The following is a 22,286-nucleotide window of genomic DNA, read 5'->3' as shown; positions in this document are numbered from 1 at the left end:
TATATAGATGGTATTTAAAGCATTGGGATGAGTGAGTTGAACTAGTTAGTAAGTGTTGAGAGGCACAAAAGAAATCTGAGGACTGAGCCCTGAGGCTCTGCAGCGTTTAGAGATTACGTGAGAAGATGTCAACAAAGGAGACTGAGAAGGGCTGGTGGTGAACTTTGTGTCTCTCTCCTGCAGTGCTCAGGACATTCAGTGACTCCAGGACCCTGTTCTCTATGCTTAGACGTGTTTTCTCCTGCATCACCCCTGGAACAGCTCTCCTCATCACAATCCTGCCTTGTGGCTTTCTCCCCTTGCTCTGGTCCCACCCTTTGTTTTATTCCCACACACCTGAGGGATGTGATGCACTCCAATTAGAAAAAGGTGGTCACTGAGCTGGTGATTTTCAAGACCTTCCTTCTCCATTTGGTGAATATCATTGCCATGTCTACTCAGTGTGTTTTCTTTCCCTCTTAATTCCTGTTCATTCGGAGACGTTTGCTTCCTTGTTTTATCAACATACTCATAACTCTGACTTTTTAATGATCCCTCTTGTTCCTACTGACCTGCACAGCTTGTCTTCAGTTGTTCACCTCCAGATGCTACTGCCAGTATTGTGATTTTTCTCTGTACCTTCCACTAGAGGTTCATTAGAGATGTTTTTGATTGGTTTAGTTCTTCCCTGATGGAGCAGAGTTGTTTGTTCCTGATCACCTCAAAGGCCATTCTTTAGTTAACTGCTCATCCCCGATCCAGTTAGTACCTCCAGGCACCTTCAGTATGAACAGGGCCTGACCTGTATAGTGGTGTTTAACATGTGATTGTGTCATTTAAAAAAAAAAAGTTAGAGGACTTGTAAACAAAGTTGTTTACCCCTATTTACATCTGTAGGTTTGGACTTGAGGAGTAAAATCGCAAAACCACAGACCCTCTGTCCTTAAAACCTAAGGAAACAAATGAAACAGTTAATTATCAGCCTGAAAAAATTATACAGCAACAACCACACAAAGGCAAAGCCACAGTTTCATACCATTATCTTTGAATAGCAGCTACTAAGAAGGAGGGAGGAAAGCTGGGAGAAAGAGAGAGAGAGTCAAAGAGGGAGGATTCACTCGTGAGGCTCATGCTTTAAGCCTGTTTTCCAGACATTGAGAAGAAAATAAATTGGAAAAGCAAATCTTAAAACACATCCTCCTCTCCTTCTGTTTGAGGAGACTTGAGCATGGAAGCATGCACAAGCCTGAAAAAAGACGAGAAACCCCCCAGTGTAGAAGTGACTTGTTCCAGCCCTTTTACGAGAGGCAAAAGAAACTGCTAGATCTCACCATTTTATTTTTCCAAGACAGAAAGAAAGCTTGAGAGTGAAAGCAAAATAATCATGATTTCCAGAAATGAATTGTCTCCCATGATAAACAAAAATTTAGCATAGTGAGAGTATGAGGAGAAAAGAACAGAAGCCACAAGGGGACAAGCAGCCCTGGGAGCAAGAGCCCCTCTTGTATTCTTTCTCCTCACAGAGAACCCAAAATGGCAGAATCAGCCTGTCTGTCCTCCCCTGGAGCCAGTGCTGGGAGAGTGAAGTCTGGAAGAGCCCATGATCTGAGGATGCGAACACCAGAGACTGATGGGCTCTGGCAGCAATAAGGATTTCTGAATAACTGAACTGAAGAAATACCTGAAGCCTGATCTTTCGAGCATGACTTCCCATAGCCTAGCTAATACTTCTGTCCCTGCAAACCCCTCTTCTCATACTGAGACAGCAAAGCAGAGAGAAGAAAACCCAGCTGACATTGAAACAGGGCTCACAACCAGGCATGAGATTTGGGGTCACTTTCTGACACTGTAATAGAACAAAAGATCTAGACAAGAAAGTTAATTGTATTTCAGAAGGACAGATATCATATGTTTTCACTCATATGTGGATCTTGAGAAACTTAACAGAAGACCATGGAGGAAGGGAAGAGAAATAATTTCAAACAGAGAGGGAGGAAAGCAAACCGTAAGAGACTCTTAAATATAGAGAACAAACAGGGTGGATGGGGGGTGGGGGAGAGGGGAAAATGGGTGATGGGCATTGAGGAGGGCATTTGTTGGAATGAGCACTGGGTGTTGTATGTAAGCAATGAACCATGGAAACTGACCCCCAAAAACCAAGAACACACTTTACACAGTGTATGTTAGCCATTTTGACAATAAATTATATTTAAAAAAGAATAAGAAGAAAATTCAAAGCAAAGATTCTGACCACCATGGAGCAAATCTAGAAAGCAATTAGTCCACATTAAAACAGGTGATAAGAAAACTCTAAGAAAAATATCCGAGAGCAAGAATCCAATGGTTTTGGAGTAACAGAAGGTTTTGGGAAGAACATCTACAGCAGCATAAGAGTGGAATTTATTCCAAACAATAGATAAAATTCATGAGAATTTGGAAAGTATAGGAAATAGAAGGGGGGGAGGTATGTATTTCTTTTTCCAACAAAATCTGTCAAAACCAATCAGAAAATCTCAACCAAGCAAAACTAAACTTAACTGAAAATTGTGGAAGAAAGCAAAGATTCAAATAAAATGCATGAAACTAAGTCAGATTCTGAGCAATTAGTGGAAAGTGAGAAAGGGAGCATTTACCTGGAGCATTGATCTTCTGGTACCGTATACCTCATAATACTGGAGCCCTGGAGGAGGAAGTAAGATCTGAGAGCATTACCCGACTCAACAGTGAACAATATTTTTATAGTCAACTTATAGTTTATCAATCTGTTGATTATAAATGTACTGGCAAGCATGAAAGACCAGTTAGGACTAAAAAGTGTGCTTAGGCATACAGCTGTAGTCTGCAGTTTATCATCCATTAAGAAACTCATCATCAGGTTTCTTTACTATACAGTATTTTAATGATATGACATCACCTTGATTAAGCTTTTGAAAGGTAATATTAATTAGCTTAAGAAGTGTGTGGAAACTATGTAAGTAGAAATATTTTCTCAGAATCATGAATAAAAAATAAATTGAAAGGTAAACATTTCTATGAGATTGGAGAATATTAGTTTTTCTTAGATTAATGTAACCTCAACAAATAAAACAAGAGGCTGTTTTGAGGAGTTAATACGTAAAAGTAAATAAAAGAATTCTGAAAACAGAAGTTTATGGGGAACAGCTAGGAACCCTAGCTTTTTAAATTCATTACGATGTTTTAAATTCATTAATCAAATTATTAATTTGTTTTAATCATTATTAAAGTGAATGTACAGTCACTCAATTTGGAGTGAGATAGATTGATGGAAAAGAATAAAAATTTAGAAATAGAGCTGAAATTGTCTGAGTATTCAGTTTATGATAAGAGTTATTTCAGATTAGTGAAGAAAAGATAGATTTTTTCAATTATATATGCTGAGTCAGCTGATCATCTATTAAAAGAAAAAATAAGATTAATTCTTATCTCACTTCTTATACCAAAATAAATTCCAGATACAAACTGATTTAAATGTGACTTCTGGTTAAGCATGTTAAACATAATAAACTAAAACTACTTCATAAAAGTATGGGTACATTTACGTCCAATCATCCAGTGAGAGAAGTTTTTTACCTTAGATAAAAGAATAGCAAATTAGACCACATAGAAATGTAAAATTTATGTTCACAAAAATACCACAAATGGATTGAGGAAAATACTTTAAACATATATAACAGATAAAAGATCCATTTTCTTAATTTATAAAGAGCTGGTAGAAGCTATTAAAGAGGGACAAGAGGTCAACAGGATAAGAAAATGACGTTAAGTAGAGACAAGGAGCTCAGAGAAAACAACTTCCTCCAGCCCTTTGTTCATGGCCCCCTTCTTCCCCATTTAAGTCCTTCTCATTTTCATCATGACAATCACTTGCCATCATTTTCCCCAAACAGTTCTTGCCTCACCCAAGAGGAGTACATTGATACTTCTAACTGGCTCATGATAGCTTTACCACAATTCTCTTATATACCATGTTTTCCCTTTTGCCTTTTCTTACAGTTGGTCATTTTCATCTTTTTCTCTACTCTTGATTATAAATTTCTCAATAGAAGAAACTGTCTTCCTCATCTCAGTCCCCAACACATCAAGCCTTCAGTAACCACTAATAACCCACATTTAAATAAATACGCTAAGCAGGCTCTTCAAGGGACACACATTGCATGGACAATATAAATATAAGTAAGTGTACTTGAGTCACATCTCCAACAGTCGTTGGGATTTAATTTCTGGATAAGATTTCGACAAAACTGACATAGCAGCCTTCATGCCAGGCACAAATTAATTTTCAGCCCATAATTGAAATATTTCATGGCGCTACTTTTTGTTGGTGTATTCAAGGAAGCAGCTGGAAACACATGAATCGCGTTGTAACAAAGCATTGCTCTCAAATATAATTCACAGCATCTTACAACATGCACTTTCAGGTGGCTGAGCTGTGCAGAAAGGAGATTTTTTTTTCTTCTGAGACTCTGAAAAGAGTGGAAGATAACCCCTGTGTTCTTGCCCACATTGCTTATCTGCCAGCAACAGGTTACAATCCCATTGCTCCATGTTCCCGAACATCTACTGAATGTATAATAGCTGAGTATTCATGAAAGCTAATGCAGTGGATGAAAACAAATTAATTTGGTTAGTGCCCAAGGCAGTTGAAAGGTACACCTGCATTTTTTGGTCTCTAGGTACCAAGAATAAATGTTGGATTTAATCACAAGCTGGCCTGTCATTTTGGGGGAAAGGAATTCATGTCGGGTGAAATTCTGTTTATACTGGTAGATGTGTTGACTCTTCCCCTTGTGCTGTTGAGTCTTGAGGATGTACACACACTTTCACATTGGTGACATCTTCATTGAAGAAAATACAGCAGTCTGATATTTTTAATGTGAATTGTCTTTGAAATTTGTGTTCCTTGTCTTTGGATGTAATAAATATGTGACAGAAACACACACAGAGGGAAAAAGTAATGTCCTCAATAAGTTTTGGCATTCTTAAGAAGTTAAGTGACGCATTGCAAAATCTGAAGCATTTTTTGGATGAGTTAGGACTAATATTCTCTTAGATGCCCTGGCAAAGAAAGTATTATATTGTCTGTCCTTGGCGATGTTGAGTTCAAGCGTCAGTAACAGCCTACTTCATGCTTACATGAACAAAACACGTTGTAGGTAATGAGGTTATAAAAAATTAACTCAAGGAGACATTAAGTGTTTCACACATAGACAAAGGATAGGTGGAAAAACTTATCTCCTAGTAAAAGAATCACTTACCAATTAATTGCTCCTTTGTTCAAATGGGTCTGCTATGTGCTGGGCATTGAATGTCGTACTTCTAAAACAGTTAAAATTTAAGTGTCCCTAGGAAAGGAAACTGCTAAGAGTGTGTACTGTGTGGGGTGCAGCCTGGAAACTAGTAGATTCAAGACCTCACTGAACATGGACTGCAATGCTTGGAAAAGAACTTACTTTGGAGTCATAATGACTCAGTGGTACTTGTTACTGCCACACATTAATAGAGTGACTTTGAGCTAATCACCAATCATCTTTAAGCCTCATTTTCCTTATCTTCTAAAAAAAAAAAAAAAGGGCAGAGTAGATTTTCTGTAGGGTTCATTTTTGTCTCTAAGATCCTATCGGTGTAACAGGGCTTTTTATCTTGGGCCTGTCCATCTTTGTATTATCCTGGACCTTATTTCTTGGAATCTGAGAATCCAAGTTACATCTTCATTGTACTAAAGCCTATAAAGACATTTTTAACTGAGAACAAACTGAGGGTTGATGGGGGGTGGGAGGGAGGGCAGGGTGGGTGATGGGTATTGAGGAGGGCACCTTTTGGGATGAGCACTGGGTGTTGTATGGAAACCAATTTGACAGTAAATTTCATATATTAAAAAATAAAAAAAATAAAAAAAATAAAAAAAAATAAAAAAAAAAAAAAAATAAAGACATTTTTAAAGAGTCACTGGATTACAATTGTCACTGTCTCCAGACATCATCATCATAATAAATCCTCATTAAGAAGCATTTATTGGGGCGCCTGGATGGCTCAGTCGGTTAAGCGGCCGACTTCGGCTCAGGTCATGATCTCGCGGTCTGTGAGTTCGAGCCCCGCGTCGGGCTCTGTGCTGACAACTCAGAGCCTGGAGCCTGTTTCAGATTCTGTGTCTCCCTCTCTCTGACCCTCCCCCATTCATGCTCTGTCTCTCCCTGTCTCAAAAATAAATAAACGTTAAAAAAAAACTTTAAAAAAAAAAGAAGCATTTATTGTTCACTAATGTATGTAAGATACACGAGTCAGAGATGTACATATAATCATATATTTAATAAGAAAAACTTGTAAGAATAGAACTAGCCAAAGTCTTTGCAGACTAAGTATGAGTCTTTTAGCGTGGCTAGATTTTGTTGGAATGCTCTATTTTATTTATTTATTCATTTTTTTTATTTATTTAGGTCTTGGCCTCTTTCATGGTCTTGGGTATGCACCCTGAAAATAATAAATAAAATCAAGAAAATATGTTTGTCTTTATTAAGTCTCTTGGTATGGTAATACCATTTAGAAATGTTTCTTTTTTAATGAGTCTTGTGTTTTTAATATAACTGAAATAATTTGATGGATGGGTACTATAAAAGTAAAATCAAGGCTATTATTCTCATATGCCTGTAGACAATCAAATGCAATTCGCTATAAAAATAAGTTGCACTTAGCAACAGAAAAAAAATACAGTTATTTGCAGGAAATGTTAAGCAACTCGTTAGCTTGCTTAGAGGAAAAAAAAGAAAGTCAAATAAAAAGATGTCTTTTTATTTTATTTTATTTTCTCAACAGTACTTACCACCAACAAGGCTAATATTAATTCAGGGTAATTATTATTAATAATAATTCAGGGTGATTATTTTAGTTTTCCACACTGAATAGTTAGATATCAGGCTTTAAGGATCTTTAATTCTCAGCTCTTTCCCCTCTGTGGAATTAAGGCTGTTCTCCCAATCAATCAGATAAAAATCAATAATATTGAGATCGAAGTCCTCAAACACCACAAACTAGTTTTAAACTGCATGCAAGCCTGAGCTGGTGTTTAATGCCTCTATTCTCTTCCTCCATAGGCGTTTATGTCCATGTTCCAGATCCTCACCCAGGAAGGATGGGTAGACGTAATGGACCAAACCCTAAATGCTGTGGGACACATGTGGGCACCTGTGGTAGCCATCTATTTCATTCTCTATCACCTCTTTGCCACTCTGGTGAGTTTAGCATTTCTTGTCAATTATATCTTAGTACCGTAGTGGGGTAAGCATCAACCGGTTTCTGTGGCCTCTTTTCAATGTCAAAACGAGAGTCAGAGAACCAGTGTAGAGTAGTCCGGCCACATGAGGTCTCTTCCAGTCTAAATTTCTATGACTCCAACTGCTTGAGGAACTAGATTCCAAATTTGAGTAAGAGGAGGGCTCCATCCTATACGCCAGTGTCTGCCTGAGGGAACACGAGATAAAACATAATGGAAATCCGATATTCAAGTACATGGTTAACCATCTCTAAGTGTTCCCAGAACTATGTCATTATTATTGCTGCTGCTATTATTGTTATTTATCAGGTGGGGACACTCTCTTCAGTTTCACTGCTTCCATTCCAAAGCTGAGATTAAACTGAAGACCTTGACCCTAGGGTGCAGTTAGAAGTCAGCTCTGTGTTTCTGGGCTGTGTGGCTGAAAGAAACACATGGGAAAAATTAAAACATAGAGTCACAAATATTGCAAAAAGCATCATGAAAACAAAATACCAAAACCCGGGAAAAATTGACTTCTATCACACAAGGAGAATTTTCTTTTCAATGCATGTGCATGAAACAGAAAGGAAAAAGTTGTGAAATATGGCCTTGACATAGTAAGGGATATAATTCTCAGGTCTTTCTAATGGCCAAAGTACATCCCCTTATAATAAATGTGTGTATACTTAAGAAGCAAACTTAAGCTCTATTATGTTAAAAGTTCTAGTGTAAGGACCCAAAATGTTATCCTTTATCAGAAACACATGAAATTAAAAAAACAAAAAACAAAAAGCCCTGCTGTTGCTAAAAAGCAGAACGTTTCATAATTTCATTCCTAATGTTTGGAACAACCAAGGTAGGCAGTGTTCCCACTTTACAGATGATGAAACTGAGGCTCAGAGGAGTTAAGTAACACACCCAACATCATGTACAGTGTAAATGCTAGACCCAGGACGTTCCCATGTCTTCCTGGTCTCATAGCCTGTGGTCAGGCAGCTACGTTGTTATTTCCTACGATTGTGAAGTTTAGCATTATCACTGAAAATGTCTTCCTGGAATCAAGCCTCTCTCCAAGAGTCACTAAAATAAGACAAATTACAAATGGGCACTAAGATTCCTTCCAATTCTAAATGTGAACTAAACAGGTGCTTCAGAAACTAGATGTGTTCAAGGTTGCATTTGCTATAGGCAGAACCTTTCTTTCGAAAGGGAGCAAATAGGTCAAAAAGTGTATAGGGATACATTGTTACATGGTGTAACGTTTTAGGTTCAAACTGTAGAACCACATAGAAATAGTTTTGGCATTTTTTACTTGGGGTGACTTTTAAAATATGCACAAAAGGAAAGAACCTTCTGCAGAAGGAATGGAGGCCTGGTTTCCAGAGCCAAATCCGCCTGCGCCTCATGACATTGGCCCTGAGGGCTTTGCATCCTGTCTTCTGGGACCTTTAAGTCTATCTCATTCATCCATCCATCCATTCATTCATCCATCCACACACCCATTTGTCAATTCAACTAATGTTTATTAAGTACCTACTCTGTTTAAGTTCCTGTATAACTGTGGAATAGCTTGGAGACTATTGATCATAGTTAAAGGTAGGATAGATATGATTGAAATCATCTATGTATAGTAATAATCTAATTGTTCTTCTATTAAAACAATACATTTGTTTGCTATCCTCATGGCAGATGTTTCACACAAATTTGATCCTTTAGTGAAAGTCTCACACAATACGAAAGCAAGAAGAAAAATGATTCGGCCTAGTAAACTGTTTATACCAAACCAATTTTTTTTCAAAAATTGAACTACAGAGATCACTAAGTACTAAGATCACTGAGATAATGAAATAAAATACTAAATCTTGTATGTAGACTTCTTGGGCAGTCTGAATTTTCCTTATGGGACCAAAAACATACCATCAACAGTGGAACACTGAGGCACTTCCAAGGACTTCCGAGGTTCACCTGCACCCCTGGGAATCCACAGAGCACATCTGGAAAACCCATATGTAACTCTGCTGCTTGAAGTATCTGCCCAAAGTATTTATTATAATTTTTCCATTGTGATTTTCAAAAAGTGGTTCTAAGTTAAAACTATAAATTGAAACAGTTTCTTCTTTTATTCATTATCTTTCTCAAATCTGTAAAGCAATTAGGGCATTTTGGTAAATCAGGTGAGAAAGTACAACCTTCGAAGTCTAGATTCAACTTTTAGCTCCACTGGTCACTGGATGTGTGACTTGGGAAGAATCAGACTTCTTTTACCTCTCTGTTGCGTTGTATCTGAAAATGAGGGTAACGATGCCCCACATACCTACTTTCCAAGATGCCATCTACATGGGAGCTGTATTTTGGGGGATGTATTAGCCATGGGATAAGAGGGTGATCACAGCTATCACCAACACTGAGTTTAAATAAGATGTTGTGTGCATTTAAAGCTATACATTTGTAAAGGCTAAACATTTAATATGTTCAGGTGCTTTTAATTTACAGAAGTAAAGTATTACTGATCAATTTAAAGCATCATTGATGCCCATTCCTAGACCGAGTCCTTCTCTGCTTTAATGTTTCCTTCTTCTGCCGCACCATGTCTCCCAGATAATGACTGGGATGTATTTGGTATGAATCTATCGTCCAGTTTTAAATCATATTTTACTGAATTTAACATGCTATTAACTATAGGAAGACTCTTATTTTGGCTAACATTAACAAGAAACAACAATTAAACCAAACACACATAGATAAGTTGCATGCCAGTTTTATTTAGACTGTTGAAATGTAAAAATAAACGTGTGTCTAAAAATCAATGAAATGAAGTAGTTTCCCACATATATATGTATCCATCAAAAATATGTAATGTTTTAAATTTAAGGTTATAACCTACAAACAGTTTATACCATTAGTTTTTAAGATTTATATTAATTTTCCAGTTGAGAAGCTATGCTCCAGTGCCCTGATGGATGTCCCTGGGACGCATGTCCCTGTACACTTTTCTCACTGCTATGGCCACATAGCACGCTGAGGCCAAGTCATATTTGATCATTGTTTCCCTCCTTAAGATCATTAGTAGCAGCAATTTTCAGGGTAAATGGGATCAAACTCCACACACATTCCCCAAATACTGTTTTTGAAATCTTTTTATCCTAATGTACATAAAGTTCATTAGTATATATAATCATGAATATATGGAATATGACTGACTGTCATATTTGTTTATCAGTCCTTTCTGGTGGATATTTAAGTTGTATTCCAATGTTTTGCCCTCACAATGTTGCAACTAATACATGTGTACATTGTGTCCACTTGTGTGAGTGTTTCTCTAGGTTATATGCCAGAAAGTAGAACTCCAGATCCTGGATCCTGTCCAGATGGCTCTATAGCATGGGTCTGCAAGCCCATATATCAAATCTGGTCCACAGGCTTTATTTATACAGCCCTTGAGCAATGCACAGGAGTGGTTTGTGCATTTTAAAATTACTATATAAGTACGCATAGAACATCATCAGTGTTGCCTCTCGGCCCTCAAAACCTAAAATATTCACTGTAGGGACCTGACACTTGCTGAGTAGTAGCTCACCCTCCCAAGTGCCGCAGTTGAGAACCCCATGTTCTTCCTTCCTCATGTATAGTTGACGTGGTTAGGCTTAAGATTATGACAGTCTGATGAGTTGGATGGTAGTATCACTTGGCCTTTAGCTTGCATTTTTGCATTTCAGTAGTTGTTGATAAGGGAGCACTTCTTCATATGCTTACTGGCCATCTTTGTGACTCACCCAATCATATTGTAAGCTTTACCTGTTTTTCTAAAAGCTAGTTGGTCTTTTTAGAATGCATTTGTCGGAGTACTACATATCCTGTGGGATAGTAGTCCCGTGACTGCTGTAGGAGTTGCAAATTTCCTCTGTTAGGCAGCATTTTGTTATTTCAATTTGTCTCTGATGGCTTTTGACATTATATTTTGACATGGTCAAAACCATCCGTTTTTCACTTATGGTCAATATTTATTCTGGACTCATGCTTAGGAAATTCTTTCCCACCCTGATGTAGGAAAAATATTCTCCTCTGTCTTCTAATTGTTTTAAATTTCTGGTCTTTAAGGAATCTTAACGTACTGCTTGTATATAGTGTGAGCCAGATAAAATACACTGCTGCAAGAAAACTCAAATTGGTTTTTCTTGACCAGATTTATATGAAGTGTTTTAAGCTTTGAGATATTTGGTTGGGTTCTCTGATTATGAAATCTAAAGCCAAAAGGACAACTACTCAGATTTTTTAAATTTATAAATTTTTTTTAATGTTTTTAATTTTTTTAAGTTTATTTATCTTGAGAGAGACAGAGCAAGCTAGAGAGACATAGACAGAGACAGAGACAGAGAAAGAGAGAGAGAATCCCAAGCAGGCTCTGCACTGTCAGCATGGAGCTCCAGTGTGGAGTTTGAACCCATGAACCACAAGATCATGATCTGGCCGAAACCAAAAGTCGGACACTTAACCGACCAAGCCTCCCAGGCGCCCCTATAAATGATTTTTTTTTAATGAGAGCTAATTAATTCAGTGAAAGAAGGCACTCCACAAGACATGAAATCTGAGTGTCCCTTTCATACTATACTACCCAAAAAGTCTTGGGACCAAAGTCACTTTGCCAGTTCACTTGAGATTTTGCCTAAAACGTGATCAGCAGTTGCTCTGCTTCTCTGGACATCCTCCAACCCACAGTCACTATGACAGGCTCTACAATGTTAGCCCAATCTGCTTTAGCCCAGTTTTCCTGAATCTCAACTGCTATGTCTAAGTACTAACCTACATCCTGGCCAGCTTGGCAAAGAGCTCAATCCCTCCCCTTTTTGAGCCTATACCTAGTACAGAAGTAGGACAAGTAAACACAGACCAACCAGCCAACCAACAAACAAATAAAACCTGTGATTTAAGACCTACTGATGCAAGTGAGAAAAGGCTGTGGCTTGCCTTCTATTAGGGCCCACATAATACTTCTGATTCCTGTTCATTCCAGCCCTACCTGATCTGAAATAGTTAAAATATTGGCAGTAAAACAGCTGGAGACAGTCTGTGGATTGACAGATAAAATATGTGGATGGAGGCCCTAGGCCTGTGTTAAATATGCATCACATCCCCTTAAAATCCAAACACAAGTTAAAATCTCCATTCCATAAGCCTGTCTTTAGGCTTGAACTTAATTAAAATGAGCATTTTTCTTAAATTGTATGCTTATTTTTGCAAAATACTACAAAGCATTTTAATCCAAATGAAAAAAAAAAAAAAAGTCCACATAAATATACAAGCTCTGATTTGTTTTTTATCCACACTGGCCAAGTCGTGCTGCACAAGCCAGGGAGTCCCTGATTTAGTCTTTTCAAGGACAGGCATATGCCAGGCAGCAAAATAAGAAAAAAAAATGTTTGGCTGCAGTTTGTTCTGGAATAAAAAACAGCAGGCTATTCCATCGCCCCCTGGGGGCACCAATTTGTCAGCCCACAATGAAAATCAAGCTTAAGTGTATAGCAAATGCATATTCATAACCATTATCTATTGTCTCTTTAAAATGTCTCTCTCATCCACCAGGTATTTATTCTGTATTTCTGTCCTGACTGATTGCGGTTTGCCCAGTGCTTGTGAAATTCGTCTCCCCCCCCCCACCCCCCACTTTTGCCAATGATTAGGCGATAAGGACTATTGAAGACTTACCCAGTTGAAAGACTCTATTTTTTTTTTTTTTGCTCAGTGTTTTTCCCTTTATTATTGTTTCAAAGGAAAGCCCTGTGATGTGAATACTGAAAGAGAGAAAATGTAATTAAGCGTTCATTGTGGATAGTCTTTTTGTTACCTTTGAAGTGCTTAAATTAACACAGCAATCTCTTGATTTTGCTTCTGTAGTGGCAGTTTTCTGAGAATAGTCATATTTTGCTAACAAAAATGGCATTCCAAAGTGTAAATTAAATAACTTGATTTTATAGAATTCATTTAAAAGTGCATCTGTGTTGAGCATACCCCATTTTACATTGCTCTGATTGCATTTGACTTTTTGTTGACCTGTGTGAAAAACGAGATTGTTTCCAACACAGCTTGTGAGACAACTTAGGATAGTGTGATTCTAAATGGTAAAAAGGAAAAAGAAAAACACGGGATTATGGGGTGTTGACCAGGTGCCTGCTGTAGTCCTGTTGTATGCTCGAAAATAATTTTTAAAAAGGAATTATTAATAAAGCTCATTGTAGAGAGAGAAATAAAACTAAAGGTGACATTTCAGCTAATGGGCTATTGTTAAGCTGCATCAGAAGGAAAAGAAAGTAGTACAAGTTAACTTTGAAGAAGTAGGAAGGGAACGGGGAAGATTTGGAGGACAAGGACAGGACTATATGCAGAGTTAGAGAAAATGCAAAATAGAGGTAGACATTCTCAGCCAAGAAAACCCACTCAAAAAATGGTAAGGCCACCCTCTTTCAAAATAAACCATGACTTTCAGTAGTCTGAGTCATGCTGACCCAAAAGTCGAGTCTTCGGTAGAGGAGAACCTTGTTGTGCTGGGCAAAATGGTCTTGTCACAAGAAAACTGGAGGCAATAACGATACTGGGGAACACACCTGCTTCCATAATTTGTCAAATTGTGCTAAAATGTGTTCTGGGTAAAAGGAAGGAAAACAGATTAATTGTCTATGGTTGAATGTATAAAACTTAAACCATAGCAAATACCTAGTAAACCCTTAGCTCAGGAGAATCTGGCTCTTTCAGTACAATGTAAGGAGTGAGAACAGCAGTTAGAGAAGGATAGAGAGGCCATAGGATTTAATGGTAGCTGAACACCTGTTAAGACACTGGAACAGGAGCCATATTGAACCCAGAAATGGGTGCTTTGAAATCCACTAAGCTAGAAGTTCAAAAATCTCACTAGTATGTTGGTATGTCATTCATAAAAATTCTAGGAACGAGATTGGATGGCCCCCCAGAGATTTAATATGGCATTTTCCCCACTAAATATATTCTCAGTGCTAAAAATATCTTGAGCAAACTAGAAGAATTTGGTACCTGTGATATTTTAATAGTTATTCTACACTTTTTCATTGAAATTGGTGATTTGTAGTGTATCAGTATTGCTCATAAATAAGGACGTACATGTATTACATCAGTTGTATATTACATAGTAGAACAAAGACTTGTGTTGCTTATTAATATAATGGAAAGTTATATAGCTCTCTTAAAAAGTGACTAGTAGCCAATGCCCAAAAATATACAGATGAACTTATTTTTCTAAAGCATTGAACAAATTAAATACCACTGTGTTGAAAGTATATGTGTGCCCTAACAAAGCTCAAGAGAAAATGAAAGGATAGACCATTAGCCTCTTTTGCCCCTGAAAGTACATCATTCAGAAAAATTGTGATGTAGTATTCTGTGCCACATTATAAATTCAAGTATTATGTAAATCCAAATATTAAAAAAAAAGTAAATCAAGCAGAGCAGGTTAATTGCATAATTTAGAACTGGCCAAGTGTAAAGGTAAAAGCGTTCCACGGAAATGAGGAAGCTCTTGTGAATCAATGTGGTGAGTCCCTGTAAAAAACCTATTTATTCTAGCAATAACATTTTAATATACACCTGTGATTCACACATATTGGCTACGGAAAACCCTTTGGCACAGCACATGTGGCGCCTGTGGGTAAACACTGACTGAAAATAAGATTCAGACGTCAATGTAATGGGTTCAGATTCCTATAAGCATCACCTCAGCTTTCTATAAAAACAGAACAAAAAAGTGCAAAAGGAAACTGGGAGAACTGGGAACGGTTCTTGCTTTCAGAACTAGGATTTGTCCCCCAATCCTATGACTTTGTCAGGGCAGTGGAGGGGTTGGGGTTTTGGAATAGCCTACACCAGATCAGCATCCCACTCAGCCCAACTGTGCACAGCACCGGGTCTGTAGGAAAAGAGTGTCTCACTGACAACGTGAATTAAATAAAACAGGAGCCGAGCTGCCACCCTCCCTTCACTTCTATTTCTTTATCACAGTGGTTATTGCCACCTTAGTCGAGTCTGAGAAAAGAACCACAAAGTAATTCTCACCTCCTTGCAATCGGCCACAGCTCAGCCCTGCCTCTCCTGCACCTTCTGTTTCCATTCCAAACAGGCAATCAAAGCCAGACGTCGTCGGTCACCTCTCACTCTAAGTGCCAAGGTGCCACCTTATCACAGTGCCTGGCAACAAGGACCAGGCTAAAAGTCCGTATCCAAGTGGAGTTTGGGGAGGATATGAGAGCTCCACACAGATTTTTCAATACAGATTCTGCATGCGCCATCATGTTGTCAGGTTAATTAAGCAGCAACACCTAAACAAAGATATTTGTTGAATGAACTTAGGTTTCATGACAGTTGAAAGCAAGCTTTCAACTTTCTTTTATATTATTCTTGAATTTGTTGTCCAAACCCCTCCCAGCTGCTTCGTCCTGTGGGCGTGGGCCTTTCAATCCTCAGAGCCCTTTCATCGAGTTTGCTAGCAAAGCCAAAGCTTTTCCTTTTGGAGTCTTGCCTTCTCTCTACCTTGAAAGCCAAACTCCCAGCTACATGGGAAACCTTATATATTTAATTTTTTTTTTTTTACATTTTATTTATTTTTGAGAGAGCGAGAGAGAGACAGAGCCCAAGTGGGGGAGGGGCAGAGAGAGAGGGAGACACAGAATCCGAAGCAGGCTCTAGGCTCCGAGCTGTCAGCACAGAGCCCAACGCGGGGCTCGAACCCACAAACCATGAGATCATGACCTGAGCCAAAGTCAGACACCCAACCGACTGAGCCACCCAGGCGCTCCAAAACCTTATATATTTAATAGCCCTTTGTCAAACTGTACTTTATGCTGTGTAGTTACTGTTTCAGTGAACCAATTTAAAATAACTACATTATGCATTAAAAATTACATTTGGGAGGACAAATTTAACAGAGAGGAAGCAAATGTCATCACTTAGTGATTATTACAGCCTCCCTCTCATACCTGCCAACCTCCCAGCCTCCCTTGGTGGCATTTGGGCCAACTGCCACCCCTCCATCCTACCTCTCTGGCCTCTGGTGGCAGTGCTCTGTGATACTTAACTGCTCACCTGGCCCCTAATAAGCCACATGTTCCCAAGGCCTTGTCTTTGCTCATGCCACCTGGAAATACGTTCTCATAATTCTCTTCCTGCCAAAATCATCTTTTCTCCTTAGTATCTTGATATCTTAGTAGCACAGGGTTGGACCCTATCAGTGTCTCACAATCTTAAATAAGTAGCACTCAGAAGACACACCGAGGCCTATTGTCCCAGATCAGCTCTCAGAAATCTAAATGCTCAGATGGCACAGAACTAAATGTGTGATACTCTGATTGGGCTTAGTTTCTGGTCCTCAGTCTTCACATTGGTATGAGCCTCACTCTCAACCCCTGTTCCAACTTTGCTTCACATTCCTCCTTTCTGACAAGGAATGACATTTTCCAGGATGGAGCTTGAGGGAAGCAGGGGGGTGCAGCAGAGGGCGGCGGCCACACTCAGGGGCAGCAGCAGTAGTGGTGCCAACCTGGGCGTGTTCAGCATCCATGACTTGGCCCCCACTTCTCACCAGAACTTGGCAAGAGGTAGCCTTGCTGGAGGTCCTACATGGACAGGGGGTGGCCTGCACAGAGTTGGAGGTCTGGGAAGTTCTGGGAAGAGAGGGGAGGCCTGAGAGAGCCTCAGAAACAAATCTCTCTCTGTTCCCACCTGGAATGGAAGAACTTCTCAGCTTTCCTGAGAGTTGAGAGCCAGTGCATAGGAACAGCATTAGTGTAAGAGCAATGTCCCAAGCTGGAGACTAGATGGAGAGTAGAAGGGCATAAATGGAGACCCCCAAAAAGATACATCCACGTCCTGACTCCCAGACCTGTGAGTTTGGCCTTATTTGGAAAAAGGGCCTTTGCAGATGTAATTAAATTAAGGTTCTTGACATGAGACATCCTAGATTATCCAGGTGAGTCCTAAATCCAATGACAAATGTCCCTACGAGAAACAAAATAAGGACAAGACACAGGAAGAAAGAGAAGACCACATGAAGACAGAGGTGGAGGCTGGAGTGATGCCATCACAAGCTAACTAGCACCTGGCACCACTGGAAGATGGAAGGCAAGGTTCACCCTCCCCTGGAGTCTCTAGAGGGAGCGTGTTCCTGCTGACAACCTGATTTTGGACAATGGCCTCCAGAACAATCATAGAATACACTTATGTTGTTTCCAGCCACTAAGCTTGTACAACTCATTACAGCAGCCCTAGGAAACTAACACAAGGGGTGTCACTGAGATTCAGATCTTAGTAGGAGCTGCAGGAGCTGAGGTGGTGACCAATTCAGCAGAGGCCCCCAAAACAAGCACTATCACTGTCCCTGAAGGTGGACAGAGGACAGGCCACATGGCCACAGTGGACCAGACCTGATGAGAAGCACATCATTGACCTTCGGCCAACAAAAGGAATATTTATTCAAATGTAACTGAGTTTTGAAAGACTAAATTGAATTGATATAGCAAGATGCAGCTTTCAGCCATCAGCACAAATGGAGGGTTTATGGACTAAATTCAATTCATGTGTAGAAATATCAAGAAAATGATTTTAGTTTTTGCATATCTAAGTTTATGACTGTATACTTTCATACAGGCTGCACCAAACCACAGGGTTGTTGGGAGAAGATTAAACAGAAAAAGCGATAGCTGCAATTCGTTGAGCTTTTGTTGTTTTATCCATAATATTTCACAGACAAGGGCCCTGAAACTCAGTGTCTGGTCGCTAACTGAGGTCTCCCACCACAGTGCTCTTTCTCCCAGGCCGCCCACCTACAGCAACCCAGTTGAACTGTGAACCTCATAGCAGTGAGCTCAATATCATATTTATATTCCTGACCAGGCAGTGTCTGACACATCGATGGAGCCCAATCAACTGCTTGTCGAATTTAATCGAATAACATAACCTCACTGTCCTTAAGTAGCCTGCCATCTGTCTGGTGTTAGGAAAATCATTAAAAATAAAATATCCTGCCAACCCAGAAAACATCTCCATCAAGGTAGATGAGAAAGAAAACAGTTTTATTATTGAATAATCACTAAGCCAGACGGCAGTGGGCATCACAGGCAACCCACTAAAGAGACCACAAAGACAAAGCAATTTCACCTTGTATATATATTACATCTGTGTTCTCAAGATGAAAATAGTTAGGCCTCACATAAGAAGACTTGACAGGATCATTTATTAAATAGAGTTCCCCCTAAATTCACCTGGTAATTGGGGTGGCCATCTGTGGTAGCTAATTACCTTTATCTAGAAGAAAAAGAAAACTTCTCATCTCTTCAAGACAAGTAGGTACTTTTGGAATGTGGAGCCAGGTTGCTAAGTGACACTCCCATCGCTCCCCGCCCCCCTGCCCTGCCCCAGAAGAAGGGAGAAGGGAATGATAGATAGGGTGCTGTTTGGCTAGTGTTTATATATCAAAAAGGTCACCCCCCTCCCAAGAAAACCATTCTTGGGTTGTAAAATAAGTGCTGTGTATACATCAAAGGGGGATGCGAAGAATCTACAAAGTCATGTTTTCTAAAGGAAATGCTCTAAGAAAAGGAAGGAGAACAGTCACTTTTATCATGGAGGAAATTTGTTTTCTTTTTAGATTCGTGTTTGTCCTTTAGTGGGGAGATAGGAAAACTGGTTAAATTAGACCCAGCAGCGCCTGCATAAGTGCCCGATGAGAAATAGAAATGGTGAAGGATGGCACTTCCTCGAGGCAGGAGACCCTCTGGTGGACATCTCTGAATTTGGAGTGAGATTGTAGGGAAAGGTAGATTCCTCCTCTGATATTGCTGTTGATGAGAATATCAAGGTCAGGCAAGGGGACTACACTTCAAGGGAACTATGAATGGTCCTGTTGAGAATAATGTCTGGTTAGAGAAAGACTAATATATCTGTGCCCAGATGCCCATGGTGTGGCAGACATGGTGACATCAGTAAAAATCTGTCATCTAGATGATTCTGTATCTTCTTTAAGTTCTGGTAGGATCCCAAAGGACATGGCTTTTAAACAGAAATATATTGGCACTTCTCCCAAGCCAAGCATACACTGTCAAAATTTAATAATATTTGGAAGCTTTTTTCTCCTTGTTATATACCCATGGAACTTGGAAAAGAGCTAGCTATTAAATTTTGCATAATAAATCTCTCTGGTACTTAAAAGTCATGACTGAATTGCCTTAACTTTTTTACCTTCTTGCTTAACCCTCCAATATTAACAGATGGGAATAATTTCTTAAGAGGGAAATTGAAAGGAGGAACATAAATTAGGGATGAAAAAGATTATCAAATGAATGTGGAACTTTAGAGAATTCAAACTTGAAAAGGGACTAAATATTAAATATTTTTAAAAATTCTACTTTTTTGTTGCTTTCTTTTACTTTAATTACCCATTCCAAAAAAGAAGCATATGCTTTTTTTTTAAGTTTGTGCAATGTGGTGAAATACAAAGAAAAGGGGAAAGACTGTTTTTCACAAAAGCAGGCATCATTAACATCTCTAAAGTGCCTCCTTCTGGCATTTTCTCTATTGTTCTTCTTTGTTTCTTGTTGCACTTCTACCATGTATACTGTTATTTAATGTTGTAATGTGAGCATTTTTTCAATACTATTAAAATTCATGAGTGCATTAGTTATTTATTGCTGTATAATAAGTTATGAACAATTTAAGAGCTTACAGCAATAAACATTTATTTCTCACTTTTTCTATGGGTCAGGAATCTGGAACAGGCTGAACTGAGTGATTCTAGCTCGGAATGTCTCATGAGTTTGGAGTCAAGATGTTGATGGGGCTGCAGTTGAACAACTTGACAAGAGCTGGAGGACCAGTTTCCAAGATGGATCACTCACATGGTGGGAGGCTTCAGTTTATCACCACATGGACCTCTTTAGGCTGCTTGTGTGTCCTCATAACATGGTACCTGGCTTCCACCAGAGTGAGTGATCCAACAAAGAGTAAACTGAAACCCACAATGTCTTTCATCACCTGGTCTTATTAATAAATCGCACACAATCATTTCCGTAACATATTCAATAGACCAACCATATTCAGCTTGGGAGGAGGCTCACAAGAGTGTGAACATCAGGGGGTCCTCTTAGAGACCAGCTACCACAATGGGAATTTTTAATGGTTGTGTGATTTTTGTAATAGAGACCTGTATAATTGTATTATCTGTCTGTCAAGCACCTTTGTATATAAAGCTTTTTATTAATACTCCAAATTATTTCCTTGGATATAGTCTCAGAAGTGGGACTGTTGAGTTATAAAAAAATAATTCTCAATTTCCATTTTAAATTGGTTTCATAAAACAAAATAATATTTTATATTATTTCAGTTAGCATATGCATTGCCTTTAACATATTCATGATAAATACCTTAAAATTCTTATGCAGTGCTTCACAACTACATGTTCATTTTTCATTTAATGCATTCTATATAGTGTATTTTTTAGGCAGAAATTCTATAGCATATATATATATATATATATATATATATATATATATATATATAGTATTTTGATACTTACGGCATGTGGGTTTTTTCATTGTTATTTAACCATTTTATAGATCCTCCTGAGTTTGTTTGTTGCTGTTATTTTGGACAACTTAGAACTTGATGAAGATCTTAAGAAGCTTAAACAAGTAAGTAATGTATGGGGAATTCTTTAACTCTGAATTAAAAAAATAAGGGTAAAATATGTGCTTACAGATAATGTTATAAATAGAGCTAGCTTCAAAGTAAGAAAAATAGTTTAATAAATTAAGGCAGTCTATGTTGGCAGAATTTTCTTGTGTTTGACTTTTATCCATTATCCACAAAAAAAAAAGTTTTCTTGGCTCTAGAATTATCCTAGGAATATTTTTAAATTACTCTTTTGAGTAAAAGTAAGATGCACATAGTATAGGAAATTGGACTGGTGACTGTTCCCCTTCTGTCATCACATAAAGGTTGTTTGAGAATGAAATGCTTCAGGGCCAGATTGCCATTTTGCATAATTGTGTGTAATACTCTTGAACATCATCATAAAAATATTAAGCATCAACTTGCCTGACCTCTAGACACTAAAAGAGAATTTAGTCTTGGTGCCCATAGTCATTATAAGAAATGGAATAGAATAAATGATCAACTGTGTGCCCAGTTATGTATGAAAACAGATTGGAGGTTATGGCATTGATAATCATACCCCAAAAATGTAAATAAAAATGTGTGAAGGTTATATGGCTGATGGCAGAAAGATGACAGGCATGATGGACCATTCTCCTAGTTTCTGTTACATGGAAGATGCTTGGCATACACATATGGTTCTATCAAAGAGTAGAGACCCTTTGAAAAGTAGAGTTGGTGTGAGTGAAGGTCAGTGGACAAGATATTCTTTTTTATTGCAATATAGTTGGCATACAATGTTGTATTCGTTTCAGGTGTGCAACAAAGTGGTTCAACAATTCTATATATTATGCAATGCTCACCACAAGTGTAGTTACCATCTGTCACCATACAAAGTTATTACAATATTATTGAACATATTCCCTATGCTCTACTTTTATCTTCATGGCTTATTTATTTTATAACAGGAAGTTTGTACCTCTAAATCTCCTTTATTAACTTTGCCCTCCCCCCCCGCCCCAGCAACCACCAGTTTGTTCTCTGTATTTATGAATCTATTTCTGGGGTTTTTTTGTTTGTTCATTTGTTTTGTTTTTTAGCTTCTGCTTATAAGTGAAATCATATGGTATTTGTCTTTCCCTGTATGACTTATTTCACTTAGCATAATACCCTCTAGCTGCATCCATATTGTCACAAATGGCAAGATCTCATCCATTTTTGTACCTAAGTAATATTCCATTGTATATATATACCACCTCTTCTGTATCCATTCATCTATCGATGTACAGTTGGATTGCTCCCATATTTTAGCTATTGTAAATAGTGCTGCAGTAACCATAGGGGTGCATACATCTTTTCAAATTAGTGTTTGTGT

At 38.4% G+C, this 22,286-nt stretch overlaps 1 protein-coding gene across 4 annotated transcripts in view; it reads left to right on the top strand.

The window, feature by feature from the left end:
* The window catches only part of NALCN (sodium leak channel, non-selective), a 289,974-nt gene that overhangs the window by 152,554 nt on the left and 115,134 nt on the right, over window positions 1–22,286 (top strand). For all 4 annotated transcript variants that reach the window (XM_042929986.1, XM_042930009.1, XM_042930002.1 and 1 more), the window contains 2 exons: window positions 7,089–7,226; window positions 20,875–20,949. In XM_042929986.1, the coding sequence (XP_042785920.1) occupies window positions 7,089–7,226; window positions 20,875–20,949 (213 nt within the window). The remainder of the gene's footprint in view (window positions 1–7,088; window positions 7,227–20,874; window positions 20,950–22,286) is intronic.

Source organism: Panthera leo, chromosome A1, assembly GCF_018350215.1.
Source record: "Panthera leo isolate Ple1 chromosome A1, P.leo_Ple1_pat1.1, whole genome shotgun sequence".
Classification (NCBI taxonomy): Eukaryota; Metazoa; Chordata; class Mammalia; order Carnivora; family Felidae; genus Panthera; species Panthera leo.
Note: the sequence above shows the minus strand (reverse complement) of the source record. Positions and strands in the feature narration are given on the sequence as shown.